Raw genomic sequence first — 17742 nt, 5'->3', positions numbered from 1 at the left:
TCAACAAGTAAAAAAAAAGTTCAAGAAAAAAAGTGAGGATTTGGAAAAAACATTTAGGGACACAGTTTTTGATGTAAAAGGCCTGAAAGTAAAATGAGGCGAAAATGACAACATTTTGAAGACATGAGTTTGATTTATATTTTTTCAAAAGGCTTTCACTAACGTTTATAAAAAAATATCTATTCTCTTTCGGCTGAAGAAATCTTAAATACATCGTCAACATCGCACAAATGAGAGTAAATTATATGATGTAAAAATTCCTGAAAAGCTTAATTCTCTAACACTGAAATCGTGACACTGAAACATAGAAGAGCACAGCAATAGAGGAGAGAGTGAGAGAGAAGACTAGAAGCACTACTAGGTAACTACTCTATACACGGATGCCACAAGTCGAACTAGAAGCGACTTCAAACTAGCTTCGTGCTGTTGGCGAGACCCTTGGTAACAGTGTTGGCAGGTTATCAATTACAAAAAGGTAAATAGTTTTTTTTGTACTAGGATTTTTTTGCTATGATATTTGAATTTTAACGTTAAAAAGTGTTCTGTATTTAACTTGTCGAAATCAAAACTTTATTAGCTAGAAACTGGACTTAAAATCCCGCGACAAAAACCAGATACCTACATTATATACATGTCCATATAGGATATAGGATATTAACAGTATGCCTGTATATTGGCTATAATATTACACACAGAATAAGTAATATTTTTCATGAATGGATTTGATTTACCCGCATTCGAATGCACTCTAAAATACTCATAGAAAAATTGGTACGTTACGTTCTATAGCGGGTCAAACATTGTGATGTGCTGTTTTTGGTAATTTACCCGATTTGTACGGGAAAAGTTACTTCCTGGAAAATATTCCCTAAACAAATTGGGTAAATTACCGTAAGTTACCGAGAACGGCACATCACTAGTTAAAAATGAAATAGGCGCGAAAAAAAAATCTATTGGCATTCGTCACTACTTTGAAAAAAACTTGTATCTTCGTCTGTCAATGAAAAGAGAATTGTAGTAAGTATGTATAGAATGCATATAGACTTACTGCGTTTTAACTTTGAGGAGCAGCGTGAGATACGAGATTTTTTCAAAGTAGTGACGAATATTATCATTTGTACCATTTTTTTACTTTGACGCGTTATTAAAATGTTAGAAGAAAAAATAGCAATTGAAAACGCTACTAAAGTCCCTCGTTTGCCGTAACCAGCCAACAGTGCTACTACGGTCCTCATAGTCGCCGGTGCGTTACCATGGTCGTCATCTTCCGAGGAGCGTTTGCCCCACATGCCCCTTAGGTTCGTCCAGCCGGGCTCTCGTTTCCAGTAATACGCCCCTGTGAGCACACTATGCGTCATTCTGTTTGTTTTTTTAATCTTAGTTTACATGAAAACATAAGTAGACCTTAGCACGAACTTGATAAATTTCCTGTATGACCCCTCCCCCCCCTCTTATTCATAAACGTTCACTATGGTTATTTATTTATTTATATATTATTCAAATAAGTTACACAGCATAACAGTAAAACCAAGGCACTGTGAAACTAAAAAATAAAAACAATAGGTATAGTAAATAGTTGCCTTCGGCTGAAAGTCTCGAGGCTGAGTCAAGAGTAAGCCGGCCCATTTATAATAAATAAAAAAAGCACATAAATATTTTCAAAACAGATTAAAAACAGACCAGAAAAAAAAACAATATTCTATTTAGGCGACGACGTAACAGCGTGGCTCCGTTGCGTCGTCTGACACGGCGTAGGGTTCGGCAGGTTAGGTTATCAAGTCGTTATAAAGTTCGTTTGTTTCTTTCCGGCGTATTGGTGTGATAGACAGGGACAAACTAACTTTATCGCCTTGATAACTTTAGTGAACGTTTACGAATAAGGGGGTTATTGAGTAGATCAAACTCCGACTGGCACCAATGAGTTTCCGAAAATTATGTACTCAATGTCATTTGACATTTTGCCAGTCGCCTTTTGGTGAAGGAAAATATCGCGAGGAAATCACTTGGGATACATTTTGTAATAGTCGCTAAAGCGGACCCCGGGCATTCATGAGCCGTGGAAAAAAATGCTGGGACAATGGGGAGAAGAAGTTATCAATGGGGTTAGGAATACGTACTATCTTCTGAACTCACGGTTATTACGATAAATAATAATTAACTCTTCAGTGGCAGTTAGCGACTAAAGAATAAGTAACTAATCAAGTTATCATAAAATGATCTGGTTATTTCGATATACAATGTTAGGTTAGGTACTATCAGCTGCAAAAGTGCATGGTGAATTAATCAATGAATTCATTCATAAATTCAATCAGAAGCTCACTGTAACCATCATCATCATCATCATTCCCTTGCCCTTTTCCCATTATTTGGGGTCGGCGCAGCAGATCATCTTCCTCCATTTCTCTCTATCAGCCGTCATTTCCATACTAATACCTTTCACTCTCATATCGTTGTTCACACATTCCATCCATCTTTTCTTAGGCCTTCCCCTACCATTGTATCCATCCACTTTCATATTTACCACTCGTTTTATAACATTGCTTTCATCCCTCCGCATTACATGCCCATACCATGCTAATCTACTTCCTCTCAATTTCTCTGTCACTGGCGCTACTTTCAGGCTTCCTCTTATATACTCATTCCGAATCCTATCCAGTCTTGTCACACCACACATCCATCGCAACCTTCTCATTTCATTCATTCATTCTTTCATTCATTTCTTTCAGAAACTCACTGTAACCATAGATTAAATATAAGAAGATCATACCATCCCATACATTAAAACGCGACCGCCTAAGAACGCGCATACACTACACCACACATAGATGGCGCCACAAAAAACTTCTTTGTTGCCGTCGATTATTTGTAGATTGGCGTTAAGTCAAGCGCGGATCCAGCTTCGTGCCCAGGGGGGGGTCACGTGGTAAAGGCCCGGGGCCCCAGGGGGGGGTCACGTGGTCTATTTGTATGGCCAACTTAGGCTCCAGGGGGGGGTCATGACCCCCATGACCCCCCCCCCTGGATCCGCGCATGCGTTAAGTGTCACTTTCGAGCCATAAATCTATGTCAAAAGTAACATTTAACGCCATCTACAAGTATAATTAAAAAGTTACGACATTTTTCCATCAAGCTGCGACCGTCTAAGAACGCGCATACTTGGGATTCGTGGTCAACTCCTTGAATGGATATCGGACTTTTTATCTCACAGGATATTTAAAGTAAGAGTAGGAGAAACTTTATCTAGTGCTCACAATGTCTATAGTGGTGTCCCGCAGGGCTCAGTGCTCGGACCAATTCTGTTCGGCATATTTATAACAGACCTAAAGAGTGTAGTGCAATCAGAACTATCAATATTTGCTGACGATACCAAAGTTATGGGTAATCCACTTATAACTAATAACATTATCCAAAGTGACTTAGACCGCATAGTCCAGTGGACTAAAGACTGGCTCATATCGCTAAATCCTGACAAATGCACAGTTCTTCACATTGGGAAAACCAACCCGAAACTAGGTTACAACATTGATTCTGTTCCCCTGCAAGCTGTTACCAGTCAAAGAGACCTGGGCATCACTGTTTCGCATGACCTGAAATGGGGCACGCATATCACCAATATAACGAAGAAAGCAAATTCTATGCTGTATATGATTCGAAAGGCATTCCATGTGATCACTAAGGATCTTTTTGTTGGGATTTACAAGACATACCTACGTCCTTTGCTTGAATACGCTTTTCAGGTATGGTCCCCCTACTTCAAAAAGGATATTACACTATTAGAAAAAGTCCAGAGAAGAGCTACTAAAATGGTCGCTTCACTGAAAGATAAGCCATACAACGAACGGCTTCAGGAATTAGGTCTTACATCATTGGAGGATAGAAGAAAGCGTGGTGATCTCATTGAGACTTACAAAATCTTGTCTGGACACTACAATGTGAATAATATGAAAGACCTATATATACTAAGCCAGAACTCAAAACTAAGAGGGCATTCTAAAAAGCTTATCAAACCTCCATGTGCTAGCAACCCTAAGAAACACTTCCTGCCGAATCGCATAGTCAATATGTGGAACTCTCTACCAGAAACTGTTATTAGCGCGCCGTCAGTGAACTGTTTCAAAAATAGACTGGACAATTATATTAGAACTTTGAAGAGTGCAAAATAAACACAAGTGCAGTGATATACACGCATCAGCTCGAAGAGCTGCTAGTGTATCAAATAAATAATAATAATAAATAATAATAATACACTACGCCACACATAGATGGCGCCAAAAAAAAAATGTCGTAACTTTTAATTATACTTGTAAATAGCGTTAAATGTTACTTTTGACATAGATTTATGGCTCGAAAGTGACACTTAACGCCAATCTGCAAATAATCGACGGCAACAAGGAATTATTTGTGGCGCCATCTATATGTGGTGTAGTGTATGCGCGTTCTTAGGCGGTCGTAGCTTGCTGTATGGGATGGTATGATGTTCTTATATTTTAATATATGCTGTAATACTATAGCCTGTCAACCAAATTTTGGCAGTAGCAATGTACATCAAACTAAAGTATGGTATCCCTATGAAAGGAACAAAAACCAGCAATGTACGTCGAACAGCCACAGATATATTTTTTTCAAGGGGCTCGCTCCTTCCTTACGAATTAGATAATGTATTAAAAAGGGACGGATATGTGCTAGTTATTTCTCTTTTTGGTAGGGTGGAGATTTCCACAGATAAGATACAAATGACACGCGAATTTCCACCGATTTTCAAAACTAGTGTGCTAGCCCGCGATTTTTCAAATTTGCCGCATTTTTCTAGTGACAAGATTTGGTTGACGGTCTATAGTTATCTAGCGATCGAAACGCAGTGTGAGCGAGCCAACCAAGCGTAAGCGATTGTGACTTTGGCTAGGTACTTTTGAACAGATATTTGCAGCATCCGTCAAGTTATAAAAGCAGCTGAATGTTAAGTAGACTTAGGATTAAACAATACGGAGATTAATAAACTCTATTCAGAGGATTATTTGAAACGGAGACGCTGAAATAACCTCGAATGAAATCAATTATCAATCTAAAGATACTATTAAGGGTAGAAATTACAATTAGAAATAGAATCTAAAAGGAGAAATACTATTTTGGGCGAGATGGATATTTTAAATTAGGGTCTACTAGGTAGGCAGGTAACAACTATATAAGTATTTTTTCTACTCCCGAACTGTTATTCGTCATATACAGGGTTGTGCATAGACCTTTTCCCCTCACTAGCTCGGAAACACGTGTTTTGTCCTTTAATATCAGCGGGTAAAAACGCATTTAATCCACTAGTGGGTAAAGTAATTTGACCTTGAATAAAGTCAAATTAACTGCTTTAAAATTGATAAAAGTAGGTGAATCTAGTAATAACGATGATTTACCACCTGTGGAACTACTGGAAGCAGTGATAAACGCATTTTTTGCGTTGTAGTTTCCTCGCTATAGTGAGGGGAAAAGTTTTGTGTTACACTCGGGTGCAAATGTATTTTACTTCTCGTGTGTTAAAAAACTCGCAAGTTCAGGATTCTATTCTCGAACCACTCGCTTCGCTCGTGGTTCAACTATAGAATCCTTTCTCTTGCTCGTTTTTCAATTCCACACTCGGCGTTAAAATACTACTTTGCCCCCTTGTATAACAAATAACTATTAAAACCTTACATTAAAGTCTATTCCCCAAAGCCAGTGCCCGCCGGCTTCACACGTACATGCGCAGTAAGGAAAATATTGAAAACGCATTGTTTGACTCTGTAACCATGGCAACGCATTGTTATAACGATACTGCGCGCGTGCGCGGGAAGCCGGCGAAGGATGATTTTGGGCAGCTGCGCTGGCAGTGCCAACCTTTGCGTCAAAATACAGGAAACAGTGTGAACTTCACGAAAGTTATTCTAGAAAACTATTGAAAATTAAGTGCATGGTCGTAGAAAAAGTATTGTATGCAACGGGTGCTTAACTGAGTCAAAAAATACTCGTGGCGTCTTTATTAACAATTTTCGGCTTCGCCCCAAATTGTTACTTACGCCACTCGTCTTTTTTGACCTCCTTTAAACGCCTGTACTTTCGTTGATTTATAGTATTTTATCTATAAATAAATGAAAGAAATAACGTATTAGACGGTGTCCCATTGAATGTCGTTCTTTACGTAAGTAATACAGTCACGTTAAGATAGATTGCCGCTCTTATGCGAACAGAAAGATCTGAACAAGTATTTTTTCCCCTCACTAGCTCGGAAACACGTGTTTTGTCATTTTATCCACTAGTGGGTAAAGTAATTTGACCTTGAATAAACTGAAATTAACTGCTTTAAAGTTGATAAAAGTAGGTGAATCTAGTAATAAAGATGATTTACCACCTGTGGAACTACTGGAAGCAGTGATAAATGTATTTTTTGCGTTGTAGTTTCCTCGCTATAGTGAGGGGAAAAGTTTTGTGTTACACTCGGGTGCAAATGTATTTTACTTCTCGTGTGTTAAAAAACTCGCAAGTTCAGGATTCTATTCTCGAACCACTCGCTTCGCTCGTGGTTCAACTATAGAATCCTTTCACTTGCTCGTTGTTCAATTCCACACTCGGCGTTAAAATACAACTTTGCCCCCTTGTATAACAAATAACTATTAACGCCCGACGCAAAAACGACGGGGTGTTATAAGTTTGACGTGTCTGTCTGTTTGTCTGTCTGTCTGTCTGGCTGTCTGTCTATCTGTCTATCTGTGTGTGTCTGTCTTTGGCATTGTAAACGGATGAACCTATTTAGATTTTTTTTTTGTTTGAAAGCTGAATTAGTCGGGTGTGTTCTTAGCCATGTTTCATGAAAAACGGTAAACTATGTCGGGGGATTTTTCAAAATTTTAATTTTGTGGTTAGGTTATGCACATACTATTGGTGTCGTGTTTAGATGATTAAGTTCTTTTAAGTGTGTTGATGTAACAGACCAAGGCTATACGGCAAATTCAAGTATTTAGAGCTACACATAGTACGAGTACTTAATCTTATACTTTTAAACGAGCAATTCTTGTATATTTATTTATTTATTTATTTATATATATATTTATTTACACTGACGATCTCGGAAACCGCTCTAACGATTTCGCAGAAATTTGTTATGTGGGGGTTTTTGGGGGTGAAAAATCGGTCTAACTTATCCTTAGGTACCGGAAAACGCGAATTTTCGAGTTTTCATGCGTTTTTCTTCGCGTGCCATCTCGTGTGCAGTAGTTGTACTGTTAAGACAGAATTCTTTCGGTCGATGTAAGTACTATTTATTGCAAACACTAGATGGCGACACAGGTCAAGGCTAAAACGAATAGAAAATACACTATTTGAATTTTTGTGGCGAAATGCGCGCCATCTCGTGTGGAGTAGTTGTGTTGTTAAGGCTGAGAATTCTTTCGCTCGATGTAGGTACTATTCATTTTTGAACTAGATGGCGACATATGTCAAGGATACGAAACAGAACCGAGCGAAGCTCGGTTGCCCAGATATTATAATATAAATTTGAGTGGCGTCACTAGTACGTTTTACTTTATTTTTAACCCCCGACGTAAAAATGACGGGCTGTTATAAGTTTGACGTGTCTGTCTGTCTATCTGTCTGTCTGTCTGTCTGTTTGTCTGTCTGTCTGTGTGTGTGTCTGTCTGTGGCATCGTAGCTCCCGAACGGATGAACCGATTTAGATTTAGTTTTTTTTGTCTGAAAGCTGTGTTAGTCGGGAGTGTTCTTAGCCATGTTTTATGAAAATCGGTCTACTATGTTGCGGTCGGGGGTTTTTTCAAAATTTTAATTTTATGGTTAGGTTATAGTTAATATGGAAGTTTCTATTATACCACATCTGAGAGCCAAGCTCAAGTGGGATTGGGCAGGGTATGTTTGCCAAATACACCCGTAACGGTGGGCCAAAGTGACGACTGTGGTTACCGCAAAATTAGCCGGGGCAGAGCACTACCAAAGAAGAGATGGCGGGACGACCTCGACGTATTTTGCTGTGACTGGCAAAAGCGGGCATCAAACCGTGAGGAGTGGAGAAAGGAAGGGGAGGCCTTTGCCCAGCAGTGGGACACCAATCAGGCTAAAAAAAAATATAGTAGGTAGGTAGACTATAGTCCCAGAGCTGTAAGAACCTCTTTTTGACACATGACAGCGTCTACAAAACGTAAACTCGCGCAACCTAATGAAATTTTAAATAAAATCCTGTGATAATATTTAAAAAAATCAAGTACTTAAAAACAATATTTCGCTTACTTTAAACATAATCTAACACATGTTACATTTTTGCGGATCTTCGTTAGTGAGTATTTTACGATATTAATTTATCACGCAGGATTTACTTATTATGTCATTTATCAATCATTTTTATTTTTAAACTAGTGCTGTGGCAGAGTCTGTCATTTCGATTCAAATGACATTTCGGTAAGTTGACAGAAATCGTATATTTGTTTAAGCGCCTCCTTGTACATAGGGCCTAATCGATTCAACCAATTCGAAATTAATCGTTAGATTTGGCAAACGATACATCTTAGCCACATCGCAACATACTTCAAAACAAATGTGTCAAAAATTCACATTTTTGACACATTTGTCAAGTTCACACTTACAAATCCGGGACAATAGTCCGTATTTTCCTAGTTTCCTAGAATCATTCAAGAGAATGCTTTCTGAACTGCCGTTGCCCTACTTAATACTATACCATCCCCTGTACCATGAATTTTCGACGTACAGCCAACCAATTGGAACCCTAGGCCACTGTAGAACTATGTCATAGTAACGTTATTGATCAGATTGTAAGAAATCTCTTACTGCTTGTCATTTTGACATGGTTGTAGAGTGGCCTAGGGTTCCAATTGGTTGATGAGTCACGGCGTCAAAACAAATTCTTGGTATTTACACTGCTGGGAGTAATATCCCCGTTTGGGGGCGCTTTTCAGTTTCTCCATAGAGTGAATGTGTTGGTCCGTTTTCACATTCATCATCATTAGAGATGGGCCGAATATGGACTTTGCCGAATACGAATATTCGGCCGAACATTCGGTTCAGCTCTTACCGAACCGAACATTCGGCCGAATATTCGGTTACGTCATATTTAGAAAGCGGATGTTAAGAAAAAACTATTAAATGATTGATAATGGTTACATATGTTACTAGAACTACATATATGTTATTACGATTTAGTAAATTTAACTAAAACTTAGTTAAAACAACTCTAAACTATTCTCAACTCTTAAACTACGGTTTTTCTAACTTTGTATTTATATTTTTAGTAGTTCCTTAGAAAGCTACTAAAATAGGAGCTTATTATCCAAAGGAATACGTAAGATCTTCATTATTTTTTTTACTTTGTTTATTCGGCAAAGCAACCGAATTATTCGGCCGAATATGAACATTGAAAAACTTGCCGAATATTTACCGAATATTCATTGGCCTCAAAGTCTATAACAGACTATACAAGCAGTGTCAAGTGGGGCGATACCGTTTTTCATGGCTACGGAGCGACAAACACGACCACAACTCGGGCAGGTGAAGTGTGCACTTGGCGAACACGTTTTCACATTATCCGATCCGATATCAGATGTCGGAAGGATTTCAATGGAAAACTCCATTGAAATCCTTCAAAGATGGTGCTTGCAATGTATGGAATAGGACCGATCCTACATCCGATATCGGATTGGATAATGTGAAAATGCACTTGCGCGACGTTTTCGCTATCGAGTTACGTATTAAAATTCATGGTAGCCCAGGGGTAATATAAGCAGTATTAAGCCCCATTTAGATGGTACGAGTTTCTCGCCCGTTTTGGTCGAGAAACTCGTATGACATTATCGTATGCGATAATCGCCTGGCGATTATCGTACGAAAACGTTTACATTCGTGCGAGAAATAAAAACTCGCATACGAGTATCGTATGCGATACTCGCCAGGCGATTTTTGCCAGGCGAAAAAGTTTAGACGGAGAGTTGAATTTTCGGGAGATATTTCCATAACATTTCTCGACACGTCTAAACCGGTTCTCGTATGACATTTCTTCTCGAACGTGCGATTATCGCACGAATCGGAGCGAACCGATTTTCATGCGAGTTTTGCCTGTCAACTTGCGTGCTTAGTTGATAATTAATTAATTATAAACACATATATTATATGCTTTTTTATAATATTATATATAATTTACTTTGGATTTATTTGAATTTAAGTTGAATAGTACCCAATAATATTAAAAACACTATAAATTATTTATGACGGTCTAAATAATAATATATAATAGGGAAAATAATGAATTCGACCATAGCGTTACCTAGCTAATAGAATCTTGGTTGCGATACTTGCGATTAGGTTTAGGATATAATTGAGCATAGAATATACGAGTAGATAAGATTTATTTGAAATGGTAGCATTATACCCCATACGGGGTAAAATGCCAATAAAAATTAACTCTATAATATTGATAATGATAACCCAAATTTATTTTTGGTTTTAGCAGTTACTGAGAGTTAGCTATAAATATAAAAATACCATGATTTACATGACTTCTGTTTCTAGGTAAAGAGAATTCATTTCGACTGAGTAGCGCATAAACTCGTATACGATTCTCGCAAACGTGTTTTGTTTACACGGGGACATACACACATCAAAGGCGAGGCGATTATCGCCTCCTCCCGTGCGATATCGTACGCATAGTTTACATGATACGATATTTTTTCTCGGACTTCGATAATCGTACGTTCGAGGCGAGAAACTCGTACCATCTAAATGGGGCTTTAGGCGTGTCGGCGTCGAGACTCGCTCATTGCGCCTAATTCCAGATTATACCGCCGTTTGTAGCAAACTCAACTTAGGGTTGTCTTCTTTCCTGAGCAAAATACAATTTAATATAAAAAAATGTTTTAAGCAAAAGTGCAATCTTGCTATCGCACTTATCGCAGTCATTTGTGAAATTAAATATCACTCGACCTAACAAAAATACAGCAATTAATTCCAAATGTAAGTTATTTCTTACTTGTTAAAAATCAGGTTCTTTAACATTTAGACTTGATTTTGTTTATATGTCAAATTTTAAGGTTAGTTCCACCATTAGATAAGTTTCATTTTCTTGACTGCTTTATTAGTATTACCGGTCTGGCTCAGTCGGTAGTGACCCTGCCTGCTGAGCCGCGGTCCTGGGTTCGAATCCCGGTAAGGGAATTTATTTGTGTGATGAGCACAGATATTTGTTCCTGAGTCATGGATGTTTTCTATGTATATTCATATGCGCATTGTAATATGCCTACTTGAAAAATAAATATTTCATTTTCATTTTCTATATAAGTATGTATTTATCTATTTAAGTATCTATATCGTCGCTTAGCACCCATTAGTACAAGCTTTGCTTAGTTTGGGGCTAAGTTGATTTGTGTAATAAGGTGTCCCCAATATTTATTTATTTTATTTATTTATTAATTAACGTGTTCGGCGTTTGAAGAGCAATTTAATATAGTTTCATGTTTCAAATATTACAAGGCATTGTCGACAGCCCTAGTTTCGTTCCACGTTACTAAATAACAGCAAATGAAACGTTCTGCTCCAGCGTTCTGTAGCGAGAGCAAGTTATGGTTTCATGTTAATCTGCTTTTAAAGTTTGCCGGAAACTGCCAGTGGACTTAATGGGAGCTTAATCGAGATCATGCGTTTATTTTACATACATACATACATACATACATACAATCACGCCTGTATCCCATAAAGGGGTAGACAGAACACATGAAACTACTAAAGCTTCAGTGCCACTCTTGGCAAATAAGGGGTTGAAAGAAAACGAAACTGTGACATTGCAGTGACAGGTTGCCAGCCTCTCGCCTACGCCACAATTTAACCCATATCCCATAGTCGCCTTCTACTACACCCACGGGAAGAAAGGGGGTGGTGAAATTCTTAACCCGTCACCACACAGGCGTTTATTTTAAAGTCTAACAAAGATACATTGTACTACGAATATGTAAAATTTTTAAGAAAAAAAAAACACCGCCTTTGGGGTTCCGGTGAAAGCTACTTGCGAATGTTGGATTATGTAGAAATTTGTGTAGGTATTTTTTAAAACTGCTTTCATACTTTAATTATTAGATGGCAACACAAATGAATATACGTATACCGTTAAGGTTTGAGGAGTTTCCTCAACAATTCCTCATGAATCCGATATTAAGAAATCGAAGCTTGATAAAATTTGACTTGAAAACTCAATATTCTTAACAAACAACTAAATAAACTTCACTGTTCTGAACTTAAATGCATGCTATTCTTATAAAAATACCAAAGTTACTATAAGTGTGCCGTTTAGATTTAAGGAGTTCCGTTCTGATCTTCATCAGCAGCTCCACTGCACCAAATTTCACTGTTTTGGACGTAAGTGCATGCTGTTCTTATAAAAATACCAAAGTCACTATAAGTGTACAAAGAATGAAATATTAATGTTGTCTCATTAGGTATGACAACATTGCCTCTCTAACCAGTGGTTAATTATATTTTATTATTTATTAGGCAATTAATGTATTAATCATATTCTCAAACACTGAATTTAATCAATCTCAAGTGACAGAGCCAAGACTCTAGAGAAAATCAGATATTACTCCGTAGCGTAAACGTCAATAAATAATACTACATTCATTGTTTGGAGTAAAAGCGCTGGTGGCCCAGCGATAAGACCATGAGACTTTCAATCAGGAGGTCGCAGGTTCGAACCCCGGCTCGTACCAATGAGTTTTTCGGAACTTATGTGCGAAATGTCATTTGATAGTCGTTTTTCGGTGAAGGAAAACATCGTGAGGAAACCGGACTAATCCCAATAAGGCTTAGTTACCCTCCGGGTTGGAAGGTCAGATGGCAGTCGCTTTCGTAAAACTGGTGTCTATGCCAAATCTTGGGATTAGTTGTCAAAGTGGACCCCAGGCTCCCATGAGCCGTGGCAAATGCCGGGTAACGCAAGGAGGATGATGATGATTTAGGAAAGTTATTGGGTCACTATCAAGTTTACCTTATCGCTAAACGACTATTTCGGCTAGATGTCAGAAAATTTAAATATACAGTCAGTATAAAGTCAATTCAGCTGGGATGACATGAAAGTAGAATACTCAATCAGCAAAAAGTTAATTTAACTGGATGGCTAAGACTTAGAATGAATGAGTAGCCAAACGTCTGGAAATATACATAGTCCGTATGATTAGCATATCTAAAAAGCCAAAAGTGTAGTTAGTTAATTGACGTCAACACAGAACTATTCAATAGCAAAACGTCCGAAAATATAATGTGTCATCGCCATGGTTTATAAATATGTAACAGAACAGTTCTTATTAACAGTGCGAGAAGGTTTGAATTCTCAAGACACTTAAGCATTTTAAAACCAGACGTTTTGCTAACGGGTCGTTTGGCGTTTATTATATTTAGCAATAAAAACATTAAACAATCCAGATTTTTTGCTCCTTGACCGTTTAGCGTTCATGTCTGTTTTGTAATACAGACATTCGAAGATGAAGATGTTTTGCAGTTAGATCATTTTAAATTGTTACGTTTTAAGATCCAGACGTTTTGCTAAAGACACATTTAGCATTCATGTCTACGTAGCCACAAAGACATAACACAATCCAGACGTGTCAGCTATATAGTCTTTTAGCGATAAGGTAAATTTGATAGTGACCCCGTTTAGGCCATTCAGTAAGGTTCCTAAAACTTCAAACAGTCATAGTAGAGGCGAAACTGTGATTGATTTTAAAGCGACATCTATTAGCAAAGTTGGGATGTGTCCCGGACGCGTAAAAACCCCCAAATGACGTGTACGTTTAAGACGTTAAATACTTATCCGCGGTGGCGTGACCCGCGGGGAATCGAATCAGTCACATTCCAACTGCTTGCGAAGTGGAGGCGAGTTGGAAGCTCTTTTTAACCCCCGACGCAAAAACGACGGGGTCTTATAAGTTTGGCGTGTCTGTCTGTCTGTCTGTGTGTCTGTCTGTGGCATCGTAGCTCCCGAGCGGATGAACCGATTTAGATTTAGTTTTTTTGTCTGAAAGCTGACTTAGTCGGGACTGTTCTTAGCCATGTTTCATAATCATAAAAATCAATCCACTATGTCGCGGTCGGGGGTTTATTCGAAATTGTAATTTTGTGGTTATGTTATTATTTCACATTTTTCGCAAACAAGTATACAACCAGCCTCATCCCCCTTCTTCATAAGAAAGTTACTGAACTGATTAGCTAAAAAGTGTTTTGTCCCTTTCTTACAAATACATAAGTCAACATGACATATAGAAATAGAAGTTTGTTTTTCTTCTATATGGAGATTGGAGAAAATGAACAGCGCCCAAAAACAGTTACTTAAGGTGGCTCGCTTTCCATACAAAAAACATCTACCATTTATTTAGTCACCGCACACTACAACTAAATAAAAATATGCGCATACATCTACTATACATTATCCGTCGTCGCGGTAGTGAATGAAATACATTGTTTCATACAGAAATCATGGACAAATCCTTGTGAATTTTTTATTAATTTTACGTAAATGTGCGTGCCAAATTTTGTGTACAGACACAGAGCCGTCATATTTCGCGCATTTTTAGTTGACATTGTCATCAGTGACATTTGGCTCTTGACAAGTAATTATTTAAAGATATTGGTTTAGTTAACTCAAGCAGACTCAGAAATAATGACGCATTTTGTCAACAAAGATACATATCGTGTATTTCGACACTGCTAATGTAAATCGAAATGGCGTCTCGGTCAAACGACTGACTATGATGCAGAAGATCGTGGGTTCGAATCCGAAGTTTTTTTTAATCATTTGAACTTTTATGGATTTATTAAGTATTTTTTATTTTTTTAATGGAATATTTGACTATTACTATATTGCTTTCCTATTTTTTATTTTCATTCAAAAATACAATACAATCCTTTATTATGCCTTTGTTGATAAAATAAAATATTACACGTCTGGTATAATACATTATACATAGGTCATAGTGTGGGCATAGTATTAGTAAAGTATTGCATTTACTGAGCTGGTTGACCTATGTTATTGTTGTGTGAATGTTTTTCTTCAACAACTAAATGGTTATATACAAGAATATGGGTAGCTTTTGCACATTGTAATTTTTCCTCAGTCACCCGTTGACCACGAACGCTGTAAAGTGTTTGAAACATCGGGATGAATTTTAAACTCATTATACGCGATTTAATCCGTTTTCATAGTTTTTATTTCATGAGTAACTATCGCGGTAACTGAAGACAATATTAACTAAATGGTTACAAATAATAATTATCATCAATATAATCTGGTCCAGGCAGGCAATTATGGTCGCGCGATAAATGATAAAACATCTGGCCGTCCCTATAATCGCACTTACTAATAGTGCGACAGGGACGGCCTGATATTTTATCGTCTATCGCGCGACCATGCTACCCGTGCTGTACTAGCTTTTGCCCGCGGCTTCGCTTGCGTTAGAAAGAGACAAAAGTAGCATATGTCACTCTCCATCCCTTCAACTATATCCACTTAAAAACATGTCAATCCGTCGCTCCGTTTGGCCGTGAAAGACGGACAAACAAACAAACACACATTATCTTTGGTGAAACAACGAATTCTTCCACTTCAGATTATAGAGTAACCAGCTTTTCCCATTTATAATAAACTAGCTTTTGACCGCGGCTTCGCTCACGTAAGAAAGAGACAAAAAGTAGCCTATGTCACTCTCCATCCCTTCAACTAAATCCCCTTAAATAATCACGTCAATTCGTCGCTCCGGTTTTGCCGTGAAAGACGGACAAACAAACAGACACACACCCTTTCCCATTTGTAATATTAGTATGGATTTGACATTATTATTTATATTTAATTAATTATATATGTATAGCCCAATTTCGTCGGGAACAGCGTGTTATGTAATGGCGTCGTTGGTGTACAGTCGTCTGTCACGCCGTGAAGGTGCGTTCGATTCCCAGGATTCTATTAACTTTTTGTATTTTTTTGGATATAAATTTCGTATTTTTTATTGACCGAGCAAGAATGGAGAGCCGAAGGTATCAATTTTATCTTAGAGAACCTATTGATATTTTTATTGTCATTTTGATTTTCTATTTATTAAGTTGAGATATAAAACATAACTTTTAATACCCTCGCTAAATATAATATTTTATCGAAATTACTCCTTAGATAAAAAAAGTCCACTTGAGTTTTTAAAGCATTACGTTACTCAGTTAACTATTGCATTTTCATTTACTAATTTAAGATTTCAAAAGCGATTTGAATACCCTTGCTCCATCGAAAATAAACAATTAGAAAAAAAATCATTCGAATCGTAGTTTAGAAACTAAAATTTATCTATACTTTTTTGGAATTTTTAAAAATATCAGATTAGGATAATTATGTTAGAAATTCTGAGTTCGACGAACCCAAAAATTATTACCATGTAAGAGAATAGGTTTTTAATCTTTTTTGTGGAAAACGCTCAGTAACTACTGTACGAGTACATATACATTTATGTATAATAATAAAACAAAAAATAGTGTCTCATAGTGTTGTGTTCCTGCCGGTGAGTAAGGCTGCCAGAGCTCAACGAGGGTGTGGGGTGCTGACGACGGGAGGACTTACGGAACTAATTTGTTCCGTCTATTGTCCTTTGAGTCGTCGGCAACCCAAACCCTCCTTTGAACTTGTACACTCCTTTTTGCTGTGCACACGCAGCAAAGGGGAGTGTACAAGTTTCTAATGGGGCGGCAACGCGCATGCGACACTCTTTGAGTTGCAGGCGTCCTTAGGTTACGGTGACCGCTTTCCATTAGGCGGACCGTATGCTTATTTGCCACCGACGTAGTATTTAAAAAAAAAGAGAAAAAGTCCTGGATTCGAACCCAGTACTTCCATGCAAATCATGCGATGGCACGTATTTACCGCAAGGCTATTTAAACAAGCTGTCGCCGCGTGAAATTATCGACTAGAAGGAATACAAAAACACTGTTTGTATGTGTGAGTGGTACTTAGAAATAGTGTAAAATAGTAAATTTATCTACATTAAGGGGATTAACGTTACAATGAGAAGTTGAATGTTTGTTGTAATACGTCAATTTTAATATTAAATGTTCGCGAAGCATAATTGAAAGTATATAAATGCCTGTACGACTCCACAAAAAAAATAAGACTGGTAATTTGAAGATTAACGCCATCTAACGCAGCCTGAGCTTCGGGTAACTTAGGCGAGCCACCTTAATCTGAGTGGAAACCATATAAAAAATTCAAAATCCAAAAAAGTGGGGGGGATAACTTTGAAAAAAATGGCCCAATTTCGACATTGATTAAAATAAATAAAAATGTAATGACTCGTAGTCCTCGTCCCCGACTCTGCCGCTTACGCGCAACTATCGGAACGCTGCCAAATCTAATTCGTGACCAAAATAACGACCTGTTCAAATTATCCGGAAAATCGTCTCCGGGATGTTTGCTTGATAACAGTTTCAGATTCTGAAATTATATTTTTCCTAACATCTAAGGCACGCCACACAGTCTTAAATATTCATAATCTTAAAAAAAAATTGTATGTAACCTGTCAGTTCAAACTGACAGAATTTTCAGAGTGAACTGACAGATTGCATACAAATCTGCGTGTCTAATACAAATATCGGACTGATAAATAGCCCGTCCGGCATAATCGGGCGAAGTAATCTGATAGAGGAAAATAAGTTATGTTTTTTTGAGCACCAGTCAGATACGAT

At 37.7% G+C, this 17742-nt stretch overlaps 1 protein-coding gene across 2 annotated transcripts in view; it reads right to left on the bottom strand.

The window, feature by feature from the left end:
* The window catches only part of LOC125235733 (prothoracicostatic peptide-like), a 316691-nt gene that overhangs the window by 17936 nt on the left and 281013 nt on the right, over nt 1–17742 (bottom strand). Inside the window, exon 6 of one of the 2 annotated variants that reach the window (XM_048142307.1) lies at nt 1253–1336. The exons of the other annotated variant lie outside the window; for it this stretch is intronic. Within the exon in view, the coding sequence (XP_047998264.1) occupies nt 1253–1336 (84 nt within the window). The remainder of the gene's footprint in view (nt 1–1252; nt 1337–17742) is intronic. 2 annotated transcript variants of the gene reach the window in all.

The sequence above is a fragment of the Leguminivora glycinivorella genome, chromosome 18, assembly GCF_023078275.1.
Source record: "Leguminivora glycinivorella isolate SPB_JAAS2020 chromosome 18, LegGlyc_1.1, whole genome shotgun sequence".
Taxonomy (NCBI): domain Eukaryota; kingdom Metazoa; phylum Arthropoda; class Insecta; order Lepidoptera; family Tortricidae; genus Leguminivora; species Leguminivora glycinivorella.
The sequence above is the reverse complement of the archived record's forward strand: the minus strand, read 5'-3'. Positions and strand labels throughout refer to the sequence as shown.